The 17,845-nt window shown below is 43.0% G+C and overlaps 1 protein-coding gene across 1 annotated transcript; it reads left to right on the top strand.

The window, feature by feature from the left end:
* The first annotated feature begins 6,184 nt into the window (after positions 1 to 6,184).
* LOC136678212 (5'-AMP-activated protein kinase subunit beta-2-like) lies at positions 6,185 to 14,449 on the top strand. Its single transcript, XM_066656170.1, has 8 exons — positions 6,185 to 6,533; positions 9,331 to 9,542; positions 9,875 to 10,032; positions 10,212 to 10,305; positions 10,461 to 10,575; positions 11,920 to 12,053; positions 12,317 to 12,385; positions 12,498 to 14,449. Exons 2-8 carry the CDS (start codon positions 9,387 to 9,389, stop codon positions 12,573 to 12,575), a joined length of 804 nt encoding a protein of 267 aa, XP_066512267.1. The 5' UTR covers positions 6,185 to 6,533; positions 9,331 to 9,386; the 3' UTR covers positions 12,576 to 14,449.
* Positions 14,450 to 17,845: the final 3,396 nt, after the last annotated feature.

Below are 17,845 nucleotides of genomic sequence, written 5' to 3'. Positions count from 1 at the left end.
TCACCGTCTTATAAAGAGAACATTAGTATTACTACCTAAACCCGCCTGGTTCAATTTAAATTGAATCGTCTGGAATTTTGAACAGGCGGAGCCAGGGACTCCTCGCTGTGGGGGCCTTCTTTCGCGCACTTAGCTAATATAGTGTTGTAAAGCAGCTCGTGTCCCAATTTTCTCCCTTAGGCCCTTCGCTTTAGTCTCAATCAATAAAAAAAACTAATCTACACTTTAAGAGTTAATTATTCTCAGTTTTTTCATTCGTCTTAATATTGGTAAAGGCTCGCAGTGGACTCTGGGTAATTCCCAGGATGTGTTGTCAGATACGGATTTACTAGAAAAAAAATAAAATTTGCTTTATTTTGCTTTAGATAAAATTAATAGACTTTCCTCGTTATTCGTTTACACAAAACGTAACCAACGGTTTCATGCTGCGCGCGCATACAGCTCAACGGCTCTGGTCTGGTTTCCATAGCAACTATCATAACAGCGTTGTTTCTTTATTTTCTATATTTATCATTGCGTTTTATATGATATATCCTATCTGAATTTTACAAACACTATATACAACATGTAATGTAACTTAGTTTCATTTTCTCAGGGCTTGTGTGGAAGTATTTGGAGTGGTTTTGGGAGGCTATTCTTAGCCTTCAATTTTATACAAATATAAACAGAGAGAAAAGAAGGGATGATGGCTGAAATCCAAATCAAAAATGACAAAAGTCCTCAGGCAAGTAGTTGTGGTTAGAGTATACTGATTACCAGTCTCACAAGTCAGTGCCTTAGTATTTTGAATGACAACTTTGAAGATATTGGAGCAGAAAACATTAGTTTCAGACTTAACCTTTTCCTCCCTTAGAATATCACCTTAGTAGAGAACATTCTTGTTGTTTCGGGGACAGCCATTTCTTAATGTTATTCAGAAAATTCAATAACAGAATCAGTACTAATACCTCGATTTCCATATTTTATTTAGTTGTTAGTTTTATTATTTCTCTTCAGTTGAAGTGACGTGAGGTCTTGATTACAGAGATTATTTTATTTTTGGTTTGGGGTCCAGCGTGGCAAGCAGTATACAATGCTGATGGTCAACCTTGAAAGCAGTGAGGATGAGGACGAGGACCTTCAGCCTATTAATGTCTGCCAAAGAGGAGAGGGTCAGGTTTCACCCAGTGAAGTTAAAAAACTGGATAAGAGCTTGTATAAGAAATTAAAGTCTGTGGAGGAGCAGATCAAGGGCTTAAACGTAAATGTTTCTAAATGATTATTTATGTATTAATTGTGTCAGACATTAATAATATCTAACTTGAAATGAGCTGCATGTCATTTATTACAGTAATATTCTGTACCATGTTTTTAAACACTGAAACAGTTTTATAGGAGGCGTTCTGGAAGGAGATACTCTGCTAGCAACTTGACATACTCCCTTGGATATAATAGTGCAGCATCCATCAGTCCAAAGCACATGAAAGAGGTTGTACAGAAATCCAGCCTCATCTTCTCTGGACAGACGTGTAAATGTGGCGCTAAGTACACGCTATTAGAGTCCTCATCATCCCCCACCAAGGAGAGAGCACAAGCTGGAGATGTTAAGAAGTTGCATAAAAGAGACTTGTTCCCCAAAAGATTTCCCCTCTTCACCAGGACCCTGAGTGGAATATTAGTTAGTTATTCTCTGGGAATAAGACAAAATATTTTTTTAAACTTCTAACATATTTTACAACAGTGAACACAAATGAGGTCTCTTCTTATTTTTTTCAGTCAATTAGAAGCAACATGAAAGACCAGGCAGAAGAAACAAATGAGACGGCACATTTATCCCTAGTATGAGGAAGAAGGACAACGCTGAGGTCTGTCATATGGAGGAACACAATTTAATTTGTTTAATTGTGAAATAAAAAAAAGTGTTAACAATTTACAATAAACAGCATCAATAAAACTTAAATTGTCTGCTTGTGTTTCAGCATATTATCTATGTTTTCTGTCATATACCACGCCTGAACAACACTGAAGTGTTCCTTTAAGTCATTGATTTGTTAATTTGTTACTCACAGAGTTAAGTTTAAATAATTTTCATATGTATATGATGCATTAAGACATTTCATATGCTATCAAATATGACTAGAAAAAAAAAAAATCAGTCGTTGTCTGTAAGCGCTTATGCAATTAAAGAATTGTGGTGGGTCCGGAGCTTACCCGGAATCACTGGACACAAGGCAGAATCACCACCTGGAGGGGGTACCAGTCCTTCACAGGGTGACACACACACACTTAACGGGCCAATCCACCTACCACCTACAAATTTTGGACCGTAGGAGGAAATCGGAGGAAATCTATGCAGACACAGGGAGAAAACATCACACTCCTCACAGACAGTCACCCGGTGGAAACCCACGCAGACACAGGGAGAACACACCACACTCCTCACAGACAGTCACCCGTAGGAAACCCACGCAGACACAGAGAGAACACACCACACTCCTCACAGACAGTCACCCGGAGGAAACCCACACAGACACAGAGAGAACACACCACACTCCTCACAGACAGTCACCCGGAGGAAACCTACGCAGACACAGAGAGAACACGCCACACTCCTCACAGACAGTCACCCGGAGGAAACCCACGCAGACACAGAGAGAACACAACACACTCCTCACAGACAGTCACCCGGAGGAAACCCACGCAGACACAGGGAGAACACACCACACTCCTCACAGACAGTCACCGGGAGGAAACCCACGCAGACACAGAGAGAACACACCGCATTCCTCACAGACAGTCACCTGGAGTAAACCCACGCAGACACAGGGAGAACACACCGCATTCCTCACAGACAGTCACCCGGAGGAAACCCACGCAGACACAGAGAGAACACACCACACTCCTCACAGACAGTCACCTGGAGGAAACCCACGCAGACACAGGGAGAACACACCACACTCCTCACAGACAGTCACCCGGAGGAAACCCACGCAGACACAGAGAGAACACACCACACTCCTCACAGACAGTCACCCGGAGGAAACCCACGCAGACACAGAGAGAACACACCGCATTCCTCACAGACAGTCACCTAGAGGAAACCCACGCAGACACAGGAAGAACACACCGCATTCCTCACAGACAGTCACCCGGAGGAAACCCACGCAGACACAGAGAGAACACACCACACTCCTCACAGACAGTCACCTGGAGGAAACCCACACAGACACAGGGAGAACACACCACACTCCTCACAGACAGTCACCCGGAGGAAACCCACGCAGACACAGAGAGAACACACCACACTCCTCACAGACAGTCACCCAGAGGAAACCCACGCAGACACAGAGAGAACACACCACACTCCTCACAGACAGTCACCCGGAGGAAACCTACGCAGACACAGAGAGAACACACCGCATTCCTCACAGACAGTCACCTGGAGGAAACCCACGCAGACACAGGGAGAACACACCGCATTCCTCACAGACAGTCACCCGGAGGAAACCCACGCAGACACAGAGAGAACACACCACACTCCTCACAGACAGTCACCCAGAGGAAACCCACGCAGACACAGAGAGAACACACCACACTCCTCACAGACAGTCACCCGGAGGAAACCTACGCAGACACAGAGAGAACACACCGCATTCCTCACAGACAGTCACCTGGAGGAAACCCACGCAGACACAGAGAGAACACACCACACTCCTCACAGACAGTCACCCGGAGGAAACCTACGCAGACACAGAGAGAACACACCGCATTCCTCACAGACAGTCACCTGGAGGAAACCCACGCAGACACAGGGAGAACACACCGCATTCCTCACAGACAGTCACCCGGAGGAAACCCACGCAGACACAGAGAGAACACACCACACTCCTCACAGACAGTCACCCGGAGGAAACCTACGCAGACACAGAGAGAACACACCGCACTCCTCACAGACAGTCACCTGGAGGAAACCCACGCAGACACAGAGAGAACACACCACACTCCTCACAGACAGTCACCCGGAGGAAACCCATGCAGACACAGAGAGAACACACCACACTCCTCACAGACAGTCACCCGGAGGAAACCTACGCAGACACAGAGAGAACACACCGCATTCCTCACAGACAGTCACCTGGAGGAAACCCACGCAGACACAGGGAGAACACACCGCATTCCTCACAGACAGTCACCTGGAGGAAACCCACGCAGACACAGAGAGAACACACCGCATTCCTCACAGACAGTCACCTGGAGGAAACCCACGCAGACACAGAGAGAACACACCACACTCCTCACAGACAGTCACCCGGAGGAAACCTACGCAGACACAGAGAGAACACACCGCATTCCTCACAGACAGTCACCTGGAGGAAACCCACGCAGACACAGGGAGAACACACCGCATTCCTCACAGACAGTCACCTGGAGGAAACCCACGCAGACACAGAGAGAACACACCACACTCCTCACAGACAGTCACCCGGAGGAAACCCATGCAGACACAGAGAGAACACACCACACTCCTCACAGACAGTCACCCGGAGGAAACCTACGCAGACACAGAGAGAACACACCGCATTCCTCACAGACAGTCACCTGGAGGAAACCCACGCAGACACAGGGAGAACACACCGCATTCCTCACAGACAGTCACCTGGAGGAAACCCACGCAGACATAGAGAGAACACACCACACTCCTCACAGACAGTCACCCGGAGGAAACCTACGCAGACACAGAGAGAACACACCGCATTCCTCACAGACAGTCACCTGGAGGAAACCCACGCAGACACAGAGAGAACACACCACACTCCTCACAGACAGTCACCCGGAGGAAACCTACGCAGACACAGAGAGAACACACCGCATTCCTCACAGACAGTCACCTGGAGGAAACCCACGCAGACACAGGGAGAACACACCGCATTCCTCACAGACAGTCACCTGGAGGAAACCCACGCAGACACAGAGAGAACACACCACACTCCTCACAGACAGTCACCTGGAGGAAACCCACGCAGACACAGGGAGAACACACCGCATTCCTCACAGACAGTCACCTGGAGGAAACCCACGCAGACACAGAGAGAACACACCACACTCCTCACAGACAGTCACCCGGAGGAAACCCATGCACACAGAGAGAGAACACACCACACTCCTCACAGACAGTCACCCGGAGGAAACCTACGCAGACACAGAGAGAACACACCGCATTCCTCACAGACAGTCACCTGGAGGAAACCCACGCAGACACAGGGAGAACACACCGCATTCCTCACAGACAGTCACCTGGAGGAAACCCACGCAGACATAGAGAGAACACACCACACTCCTCACAGACAGTCACCCGGAGGAAACCTACGCAGACACAGAGAGAACACACCGCATTCCTCACAGACAGTCACCTGGAGGAAACCCACGCAGACACAGGGAGAACACACCGCATTCCTCACAGACAGTCACCTGGAGGAAACCCACGCAGACACAGAGAGAACACACCACACTCCTCACAGACAGTCACCCGGAGGAAACCCATGCACAAAGAGAGAGAACACACCACACTCCTCACAGACAGTCACCCGGAGGAAACCTACGCAGACACAGAGAGAACACACCGCATTCCTCACAGACAGTCACCTGGAGGAAACCCACGCAGACACAGGGAGAACACACCGCATTCCTCACAGACAGTCACCTGGAGGAAACCCACGCAGACATAGAGAGAACACACCACACTCCTCACAGACAGTCACCCGGAGGAAACCTACGCAGACACAGAGAGAACACACCGCATTCCTCACAGACAGTCACCTGGAGGAAACCCACGCAGACACAGAGAGAACACACCACACTCCTCACAGACAGTCACCCGGAGGAAACCCACACAGACACAGAGAGAACACACCACACTCCTCACAGACAGTCACTCGAAGCGAGACTTGAACTCACAACCTCCAAGTCCCTGGAGCTGTGTGACCTGTTGCACCAATTTAACTTATTAATGCATTTCCTTCTTATTATTTTCTACATTTTCTCATGTTGTCTCCATATTTATTCATAATTTATAAGCTTCAGCTACCTCAAAGTCACAGACTGTAATCCACCCATTGCTCTGCATACATTTAGCCATTTTTTCACTCAGTTCTTCAATGGTCAGGACCTGCTCAAGGTCACTTACAAAGCAGGTAGGCCTATTTAGGTGGGGTCATTCTCAGCGCTGCAGTGTGTGTGAGTTTATCAGACTGAAGTTTTTAAACAGAGTGTCCACAGTCTCATTTTACACACCATTAGACACACCTGCCTTGTTGGGCCACGTTACAGATGCAAAGATGACGTTGACTTTTCCTGGCCACTGAAGAACACATTTCCACAAAAATACTTTTCAACCACATGTGGAAAATGTGAAAAATCGGTGGATCCCTCCTTTAAGCACAAAACGCGTTTGTAATAGTTGGTATTTTGGCTGTGTGGCGTGCCGTAGACGTTCATTGAAGTATGTTGAAGTTGGATTAAAAATCTGCGCGGAAAACACGGTTAACCTGTTACCGGTGAGGTTCCTTTATTTGTTCATGATTTCTGAAAGGTGTGGGTTAAACACGGCGGTCATACGACATTTCACTGGATGTTAATCGGCTTTATATTGACGCTGCAGCCGAGTTAACGTCAGCCCCGGTCATACTTTAGCTGTCTAACTTCTGCCTAAAATAACGGAGCAGCTGGTGAGGACCGAGCGAGTACAAATCCCGCTTCTTACAACAGAAGTTATATTTCTCTAATGTGAAGTATGTACCGTGTTTATTTGGCGGAAGCAGGCTAACGCACGACAGTTAGAGGGCTTCGTTATTATTGGTGTAAACAAACGTTGGCTCTGTCGGTTTGGTTGAACCTGTGTCGCACTTTTAGACTCTTGTTGACAACAGCCGGTCGCTTTATAAACCCCCAAATAACGTCGAATACAGTGAGGGATCAAGTGCGGTTGAGCAACATTAAGATGCCTCAGAATTACAACATGTATCCGCTTGTATTTTGTCTTAGCGCCGTACAGCCCAAGGGCGTGTCTCAAATGGCTCCCTGCTCCCTACATGGGGCACTATGTCAGCTACGAAATATTGGCGTCCAGACCCAAATACAGCGTTAAATGTTAGACAGTGAGTAGGGCAGCTTCCTGTTTGTTTTATATTGACTATGTCATGTATCATTTATAGTCAGGGACTATTAATTTAAGACCTTAGTAATGCACTACATAGGGAGTATGGAGCCATTTGAGATTCACCTCCTTGTTTCCAAGCTGTTCACACTGAGCTCAGATGAAGGAGATGTTGTTGGGCATTCTGAAGGAGCCTAGCTTCTTCCTCTTCCTCAACATAATAATTAGAAACTCTTATTGTCAGTAACAGCAGTAACTCTGCCCTCTGAAAAGCTAGAAACCATGAGATTTGTTGTTAGGGAATAATTCTGCAGGACGGTATGACAGTAGTGTCTTTGAATGTCTTCATGAGTGAATCAACACTTCTATTGAATCTGTAATGTTTCCCAATGCATTTAAAACTGCTGTGTTGTTGAAACCACTGCTAAGGAAATCACGCCTGTTATACTCAGCCGTTAAATGTCTGTATCAGAGTAACCCTTCATGAGCAAGATACTAGAAAAACAGAAATACTGATAAGCTTGTTAAATGAAAATGGTATTTTGGAGAAGCTCCAGTTGGGTTTTAAGGGTTACCACAGTACAGAGTCTGCTTTAACTAAAATAGTCTGATGTTCAGTCCTGTGCTGCTGCAAACAAGGTCTCAGTTCTCATGAATTATTTACTAGTTAAGAGTCGATTTAAGATTCCTTCTGCTTGGACGTAACGCTCTACATGATTTAGCAACTCCTTACATCACTGAATCTCTGTCGCTTTATGTCCCTTCAAAAGCTCTCAGGTCCCCTACATCACGCCTCCTAAATATTCCAAAACCCCCTCAAAATAAAACTAGGGAAGCAGCCTTCATCATACGCTCCTAAACTCTGGAACATTTTACTATAAAATATTTAGCAAGTGACTTAAAACATTCCTCTGAAATCAAGCTTATAATCATTCATTCATTTATTGTCTGTAACTCTTATCCAGTTCAGGGTGGCAGTGGGTCCAGAGTCTACCCAGAATCACTGAGCGCAATTCAGGAACACACCCTGGAGGGGGTGCCAGGCCTTCACAGGGCGACACACGCTCACACATTCACTCATACACTCATACCTACGGACACTTTTGAGTCTCCAATCCACCTACCATCGTGTGTTTTTGGACCATGGGAGGAAACCCACGTAGACACAAGGAGAACACACCACACTCCTCACAGACAGTCACCCGGAGGAAACCCACGCAGACACAGGGAGAACACACCACACTCCTCACAGACAGTCACCTGGAGGAAACCCACGCAGACACAGAGAGAACACACCACACTCCTCACAGACAGTCACCCAGAGGAAACCCACGCAGACACAGGGAGAACACACCACACTCCTCACAGACAGTCACCCGGAGGAAACCCACGCAGACACAGGGAGAACACACCACACTCCTCACAGACAGTCACCCGGAGGAAACCCACACAGACACAGAGAGAACACACCACACTCCTCACAGACAGTCACCCGGAGGAAACCCACGCAGACACAGGGAGAACACACCACATTCCTCACAGACAGTCACCCGGAGGAAACCCACACAGACACAGAGAGAACACACCACACTCCTCACAGACAGTCACCCGGAGGAAACCCACACAGACACAGAGAGAACACGCCACACTCCTCACAGACAGTCACCCGGAGGAAACCCACACAGACACAGAGAGAACACACCACACTCCTCACAGACAGTCACCCGGAGGAAACCCACACAGACACAGAGAGAACACACCACACTCCTCACAGACAGTCACCCGGAGGAAACCCACGCAGACACAGAGAGAACACACCACACTCCTTACAGACAGTCACCCGGAGGAAACACACGTGGACACGCATCTTTTTATTATATTTAAAATATTAGTTTTTTTTTTTTGTTGTATTAGGTCTTGTGTACTGTAAAGCACTTGGAGTTGAATCCTTGATGTGTGAAAGCTGCTGTATAAATACAGCTTTATTTTATGTTGTTTTTCTCATTATTATTGTTATAATTTGAATGCTGTGGTATGGTCAGTGGAACTGGGAGAATATACAGTGAGTGTAGAAGTAAGGAGGTGGTCATAATGTTATGAATGGTCAGTGTATATTGCTTCATATCTCACTCTTCTGCTTTACGTAAATACATATATAATTATGCTTATGCTTGCTGTTCTACTTTTGTGTTCTGCAGACACTTGATCCTGAATTGGAATTGTGCAGGAGCAGGTTTTTCTGTGTTGGTGAACTATGGGTAACACCAGTGATAGAGTATCTGGTGAGCGCCATGGGGCAAAGAGCCATCGGTCAGACAGTGGTGGCAGCCACAAAGACCATGAACCGAGCAAGATGGTAGACAGCACAGATGACCCTAATATCTTCAACACTCATGGACCTGATATCAAGGTATGGACAGTGATGTGGCACAGCCCTGTACTGTTCTGTAGTAGAGCAGATGCTAACTGGATGTACACATTGATCCAGATTGGAGAGATGTCTAAGAAAACCCAAACATAAAACCAGTAAGGCCTTGTTCAGACACACAGCTCAATTGTTTTGAGCTACAGATAGGTCATACAAATAGCATTTGTGTGGATACCTGCCCCAAAGTCTCTCACTGACATTCACACATTGCTCAACACAAGGTACCCTCTAGTAAGGACTAGTGGTGTTTGAAAGTAATGTAAGCTGAACACTGGAGCATCGTGTGCACGAGTCAAGCTGTGATTTTCCCCCAGGCGCATGGTGAGAAGGATTTTCCTCCAGATTTAGACGACTTGGTAAAAGCCAGCCCACAGGCACGTCCCACGGTTATACGATGGGGTGGAGGGGGAAAAGAAGTCTACATTGCAGGCTCTTTCAACAACTGGAGCACCAAGATACCACTCAATAAAAGGTAGTTGCTCTAAATACGCAGACATCCCCGAGTCATTTAAAGGTGCGGTGGCGTATTCCTGTAGACTGTTAAACGTTAAACCATAATGTGTTACTGTTTCAAAGCTGTGAATTCAAAACAACAACATACTAATGAGTCAATGTGTTTCTGATGTTTTTTTTGTTTTTTTTTTACACAAGCCATAATGACTTTGTGGCAATCTTGGACTTGCCTGAGGGAGAGCATCAGTACAAGTTCTTTGTTGATGGGCAGTGGGTTCATGACCCTTCTGAGGTAAATGACACTCTTACATTCATATGAAGCTCTATATTGATCTCTTGAAATATAGTTTTTCTTCATAAAAGTTCTACAAATCTGAGAAAAAGTGGACGTTTATAATTTATTTGTGGAAAATAAGTTTAAAAACTAATTTGTTTTTGGATCTGCAGCAAGTAGTGACGAGTCAGATGGGCACCATCAATAACCTGATCCAGGTGAAGAAATCTGACTTTGAGGTGTTTGATGCGCTGCAGGTGGACTCACTCGAGTGCTCTGATACTTCAGGTGAGAAAGTTAATTTCACTGTTACTTACAACCGATCGTGAGAGGTTTTTGAGGAAGTAGGAACACCCTTAAAGGCTAAGCACCAGCGATATGAAAGTGTCAAACAAATAAATACAGTGGAATTTGAGTTCCTAACTTGTGTTTATTGATTTTATTTCTTACTAATTCAAGGAATAAGGTTTAAAAGACCATTGGTGTCCCCCCCCCCCCAGCGGTGTTGGGAAACTCTACTAGGCGTCTTGCCTGTGACGTAGACGGTGGACAACAACTCTAGAAGCTGCACTTAATTTAATGCAAAATGAGGAAAAGGTGTGTTGTTTTTGGCTGCAATCATTCAATGTACAGTGGGACATCTGTGAACAAATGGCCCAAAGATCCCAAAATATCCAGAAAATGGACTAAATTTGTCCACTTTAAACGGGCACTTTGGAAAGGACCATCCGCTCACTCCGTTATCTGTAGCTCATTTCACTGGCGCTTTTCCAACAATATGGGCATGTAAGGACACCAACGAAAGGTGTTCAAGAGCCTCTGTAACATGGAGGTAAACAGGGTAAGGACACTCACTTCGCCTGTTTTAGTTGGTGTTAGTTAACGTTAGCTTGACTCGCTAAACTCGGTGCTCAGATTATACTCGGCTACGTAGCTGCATTACGGAGGTTTATAGTGTCGGATGAATTCGAGTTCGACTTCGATCACATTTACAAGAATAACGGTACCTCTACATTTGAGTTTAGCTTATTGCTAGGCTATTGTCATGAATAATGTTGGTTATTTAGCTAGATACTGTCATAACAGTCAGTCATAACGGTGTTTTACCGCGGCGTTGTTCAGCTGTTGTCCACCAGTGACGTCACGGTCGCGTTCGAGAATTTCCGTAGAGAGCTCGGGTTTTTCCGTCAATTTAATAAAATTGTCAGTTTTAAAGCACATTAAGCTGCTATTTTCATTTTAATTCATACTTATATCTGTCAGTAACTACAATAATGTGGAATATTCATGGAGGTCCATTAAGTGGTGCTTAGCCTTTAAACACTGTTTAATCCGTCAATGACGCATTGATTTCCTCACAGATACAGTTGTGTGAACATATTGCGTCACGTTGTTAATATAATTTGAGTGGGAACTAATTCTTTACACTAAGCACAAAAGCATAAAGAAGAAGTGCTATTTGCTGCTATTTGTTGTGACCTTCATTATTTTGGTTCACTCAGTTTCACAATGAAATGGCCGTCGTGTTTTGACAAGCTTAGAGACTCAAGGCAAATGGAACTGAATGTTTAGTGTCAGTTACTTCCTTTTGCAACAAAGCCAAGTTCTGACGTGATGTAACTTCCTGTTTAGATCTGTCCAGCTCTCCGCCCGGTCCTTACGGACAGGAAGTGTACGTGTTCCGACCTGAAGAACGTTTCAAAGCTCCGCCCATCCTCCCGCCTCACCTCCTCCAAGTCATCCTCAACAAAGATACAAACATATCAGTGAGTCTCTCTTTCGTAAGAAGACACTGTAGTTCCCTCTGACACAAGGCAGTGCTACTTCATATTGAATTGATCATGAAACTCAGGTGATGGTTAGAAGTATTCAAATGAGCGGACAGTGGCTCTAAATGATTATGTTGTGTCTATATCCTATGTATTCTCTAATGTTGCTTGTAATCAGAACCTCCACTGCTTACTGAATTATTGTGGCACCATGTGGGTTACACATCTACTGAATGTGGCAATCCTTCAACTGTCTCCAGTGTGATCCAGCTCTTCTGCCTGAGCCCAACCATGTGATGCTCAACCATCTATACGCTCTCTCAATAAAGGTATAGAACATGGTTCAAAAACCCCTCACCCTTCAGTTTAAATCACTTCCAGTATCAAGAAAATGTCTAACATCTCACTAACACTGCTGTCTTTTTCATTCCTCGTTTTTAGGATGGTGTAATGGTCCTCAGTGCCACACACAGATATAAGAAAAAGTATGTTACCTCTCTGCTCTACAAGCCCATATAAGCTGGATGGCTAGGGGTACTGGTCGGCACTGTACTGTAATCTCTCTCTATACTGCTCCACCTAGACCCGACTACTCAACACACCCAGTTTACAGTGGTTCTGACCACTGCTGATGCTCACACACTAGAGAGGAGGGTGTGTGCATGTGTGTGTGTGCTGTCTCTATTGGCTTCTACATGACAAGGGTTCCTGAACTGTACTTAACCGCTCGAGTGCAGCATTAGCGACTGCAATCATTTTTTTAAAAATTCCGTATGAGATTCTGTACAGAGCTTTACAGAGGATGTGAAAATGGGTTATTTTTGAAGAAGACTGATAAAAAGTTGCATGTTTTGATTTCCATCCACACATTAATCATAATATTAACCAAGTTTGTGACTTTGAATGTCATTTTATTTTATTATTTTATTATATTTTGGCTTTTTACCGTTTGCGTTTGTGTCTTATTTATTTATTTAAAAGAGATTGTTGCGTAAATGAGCGACTGCAGGTTTCCAAAACAAGGGCTTACTGTAGGTCAAAACAACTCAGATAAAGGGGTTTGGAAGCCAATTCTAAGCTGTTGAGTTGAAACATGGATGAAAAGAAGAGCTTGAAGACTTGGAATGTGAGTTAATCAGGGATTCTCTCAAAGCAAGGAGCTGCAGTCAGTGAAGCAATACTAAAGGAACAGTTTGCCAAAAAATCAAAAGGTACACATCCGTACGTTTCCGCTTTCTCTACTCAGTTGAGCCATGTTTGGTGTCTAAAGTTTGCTGCTTTAGCATTGCACTGGAGCTAATGTAGCAAATATATGTAACAAATAACAGAAGATTGTATTCTATGTCACAACTAGCATTGTGGGTCCTTCACGTGTGTGTCGTCTCAAACAGACTTCCTGTGTATTTCTGAAACTGCATGACAGTGTTGTAAAGACCCCTGAAAACAGTGTTGGTGGCCAACTTTAAATTTGAGGTCAATGGAAAAAGGTGCCATTTTGACTTTTTGGCAAAAGTCCTTAGATGGATTTTGTTGTTGTTGTTTGGATTAGTTTTTTCTTTGTAGACCGAGGTGTAAAGTCAAGTGAGGAAGTGCAGTTTGGTGGTAACTGAAATAATGGAGGACGGCTGGCTGCACTACGGTGGGCACTGCATGCTGCTGCCTTTCACTGCGATTGCGTTAGCACTTTAACCATGTTTTCACTGTGAGGTTCAGACAGAGAGATTAGCGTTTTTATTTTCTCCTTTTTTCCCGTTGAGTTGGATATAGTTTATTGTCCCTTATGAAAGATGTCTCCCGGACACAGCTATGCAGTGGACAAACCTCGTACTGTAGTCTCTGGTTGGACGACGACTTCACTCTCTTCGGTGTGATAGCACAGTTCTGACTATGAAATATTTGTGTGTGTTGTATGTAAAATGCAAATGTGCTGATGGTGTCATTTGCTGTGTTTCTGTTTTCCAGAATGCTGGTTTACTAGTGTAGTAATAATCATGATGCTGGTTTTTTAATGGAGGCTACAACATCTTTAGTATAAAAGGTGGTTAAACGGCAGTGGGTGACAATGTCAGATTTCGTTGTGCAGAGATTTTATCACAAGGTGTTGAGATTGTTGTGGTTTTACGCCGATATTCGATGGCACTGTGTGATGCTTGTGACTGCGTGCGCTTTGCTTGGGTGAATTTATTCACTCCCAGGATGTAATAGAAAGTGGAATTCTTTATGGACAGTGTATCCCAGATTAAGAACATTGCTTAAGTATCATGATCAGGAACAAAAAAAAAAGTCCATAAACTTGAATTTATGCTGAAAGCTTTGTTGTGTTTATTATTTAAGCAATGTATCTTATGTTACGCCATGCATTTCGAGGTATTGTACTTTTGTTTGCAATAAAAAGGGATACTGATGTCCTCTGTTTGTGTCTTATTTCTGTGAATGAATCCAGTTCATGGTGAGCTCTGTAAACCTGCGGGTTCATGGATTTGTGAGCTACCTAAAGATGGATAAGTCTCAAGAGGAATTATTGTGAGTGGATAGCGTTCTACGCTAACAACAGTTTACAACGTTAAATACCACCGCTAACACTTCACCGGATCTGTAAAAGAATGTATTTTTTAAGAATGTTGTGGCCAAGTTTTGTTAAAAGTTAGTGTAAAAATATTAACGTGTTAATATTTACAGCACTGTTCATATCTCAATGTAAACGGCCTCCATCACGTTCACAGATGGAATTCTAGCTAGCTATTAGCTTCGTAGCCGCTAATACAGGGAAATCTTAGTACAGTATTACCCCTTTAACCCAGTGTAGCAGTCTACCACAGTAATAACCCCTTTAACCCAGTGTAGCAGTCTACCACAGTATTAGCCCCTTTAACCCAGTGTAGCAGTCTACCACAGTATTAACCCCTTTAACCCAGTGTAGCAGTCTACCACAGTATTAGCCCCTTTAACTCAGTGTAGCAGTCTACCACAGTATTAACCCCTTTAACCCAGTGTAACAGTCTACCACAGTATTAGCCCCTTTAACTCAGTGTAGCAGTCTACCACAGTATTAACCCCTTTAACTCAGTGTAGCAGTCTACCACAGTATTAACCCCTTTAACTCAGTGTAGCAGTCTACCACAGTATTAACCCCTTTAACTCAGTGTAGCAGTCTACCACAGTATTAGCCCCTTTAACCCAGTGTAGCAGTCTACCACAGTATTAGCCCCTTTAACTCAGTGTAGCAGTCTACCACAGTATTAGCCCCTTTAACCCAGTGTAGCAGTCTACCACAGTATTAACCCCTTTAACTCAGTGTAGCAGTCTACCACAGTATTAGCCCCTTTAACTCAGTGTAGCAGTCTACCACAGTATTAACCCCTTTAACCCAGTGTAGCAGTCTACCACAGTATTAACCCCTTTAACTCAGTGTAGCAGTCTACCACAGTATTAGCCCCTTTAACCCAGTGTAGCAGTCTACCACAGTATTAACCCCTTTAACTCAGTGTAGCAGTCTACCACAGTATTAGCCCCTTTAACTCAGTGTAGCAGTCTACCACAGTATTAACCCCTTTAACCCAGTGTAGCAGTCTACCACAGTATTAACCCCTTTAACTCAGTGTAGCAGTCTACCACAGTATTAACCCCTTTAACTCAGTGTAGCAGTCTACCACAGTATTAACCCCTTTAACTCAGTGTAGCAGTCTACCACAGTATTAACCCAGACTGTAAATACAACCTCTAAATGACAGACAGGGTTTGAGTACCTACCACGGTAAAGTTAGTTTTCTTTTCGATATTCGGTTTTCCGGCGTCAATACCTTTTCAAAATAAGGTTATATCTGACAGAGGGTTACATATTCTGAATGGTACACACACAGAGAACAATGCACACTGTTTTTATGGACGCTCCGGTGCATTTAATATATGCTCCTTTTCCTTTCAATAGCTAAAAAAACAGACCGTTTTTGACATCGCAACAAAGTGCATTCGTTTCTAGACTCTGTCTACAGCACCGCACACCATCGTCTTTCAGCCTAATTTGATTAAATACGATTAAATACGTACTTTCCTGTCGCCGCTAACAACAGAAGACAATCTCCAACAGCTTCGTTTTCACTGTGTTTATAAACATCAGATTGGCCGTGTTAGACACTAGGAGTGATGGGGAAGAATGCACAGCAATGTGTTTACATACTGACCTCTCATTAACAGTTACATTCAGAATTTAGGTCTCTCTCTCTCTCTCTCTCTCTCTCTCTCTCTCTCTCTCTGTCTGTCTGTCTGTCTGTCTGTCTGTCTGTCTGTCTGATCTGATCTGATCTGATTCCCACAGGAGGGCTCAGGTGGTGAGGACTGTGGACACAGTGAAGAAAACCAGAGATTGTGAGAAGTAGTGAAGCAGAAAGCTTTATTTAAAGAGAATAAAGAGAATGTTAAAGTTCTAACTGTAATTCTGTGTTTGGAATCTGTTCTTTTAAATGTTAAGCCTTTATTTTTATATATAAAGTGTACATTGTGTTTGATATCATACACATGATTTATTTTATCAATAAAATTTTTAAATTTATTTTTTAATAACTTTTCAACCAAGTTACATAAGACTTTAAAATCAACTGTGCAGTGTAGACATTAATCACACTAATCACACACACACTTTGGTTTGTCTGTAAAATTAAATTCTTGATTTTTGTTACATTTTTAAATTTTTTGAAATCAATAAATCTATAACAATTTGCTTAAAATATGAAAAACAATTTACAAAAATTGTTGTCATTCGTGAACATTGGTTGTCCATTTATTTAGTATCTGCTACAATATAAAAAATATAAATATATATATATTTTATATGAATATTTATTTATTATTTTATAAATATAAATAAGGATTGCGCATGATTTGCTTGAGGCAGATTTCTCTTTATTTGTCTTTATGTTTACATAAATTAAATACTCGTGCAAAAATCTTAAAAAATAAAAAAGTTATGAAGCAGAGAATGTGAAAATGACTAGTCTGAAACCACCAGTTGTTCAGTGGAGCTAATAGCTTTTTTTAATAATAATTTAATAATAAATAAATATTCATATAATATATATATATTTATATTTTTTATATTGTAGCAGATACTAAATAAATGGACAACCAATGTTCACGAATGACAACAATTTTTGTAAATTGTTTTTCATATTTTAAGCAAATTGTTATAGATTTATTGATTTCAAAAAATTTTAAAATGTAACAAAAATCAAGAATTTAATTTTACAGACAAACCAAAGTGTGTGTGTGATTAGTGTGATTAATGTCTACACTGCACAGTTGATTTTAAAGTCTTATGTAACTTGGTTGAAAAGTTATTAAAAAATAAATTTAAAAATTTTATTGATAAAATAAATCATGTGTATGATATCAAACACAATGTACACTTTATATATAAAAATAAAGGCTTAACATTTAAAAGAACAGATTCCAAACACAGAATTACAGTTAGAACTTTAACATTCTCTTTATTCTCTTTAAATAAAGCTTTCTGCTTCACTACTTCTCACAATCTCTGGTTTTCTTCACTGTGTCCACAGTCCTCACCACCTGAGCCCTCCTGGGTGAATCAGATCAGACAGACAGAGTGAGAGAGAGAGACAGACTGTGAGTGTGTGAGGGGGAGACAGAGACAGAGAGAGAGAGAGAGAGAGAGAGAGAGAGAGAGACCTAAATTCTGAATGTAACTGTTAATGAGAGGTCAGTATGAAAACACATTTGGTGAACATTCTTCCCCATCACTCCTAGTGTCTAACACGGCCAATCTGATGTTT

Source organism: Hoplias malabaricus, chromosome Y (genome assembly GCF_029633855.1).
Source record: "Hoplias malabaricus isolate fHopMal1 chromosome Y, fHopMal1.hap1, whole genome shotgun sequence".
Classification (NCBI taxonomy): domain Eukaryota; kingdom Metazoa; phylum Chordata; class Actinopteri; order Characiformes; family Erythrinidae; genus Hoplias; species Hoplias malabaricus.
This window is presented reverse-complemented; position numbering and strand designations above follow the sequence as displayed.

Excerpts from the sequence above, each read along its gene's own strand:
- LOC136678212 (XM_066656170.1), top strand. The coding sequence starts at position 9,387 with ATGGGTAACACCAGTGATAGAGTATCTGGTGAGCGCCATGGGGCAAAG. Across the intron at positions 9,543-9,874 it reads CTCATGGACCTGATATCAAG|GCGCATGGTGAGAAGGATTT; the intron begins GTATGGACAGTG and ends ATTTTCCCCCAG. Across the intron at positions 12,054-12,316 it reads ACAAAGATACAAACATATCA|TGTGATCCAGCTCTTCTGCC; the intron begins GTGAGTCTCTCT and ends AACTGTCTCCAG.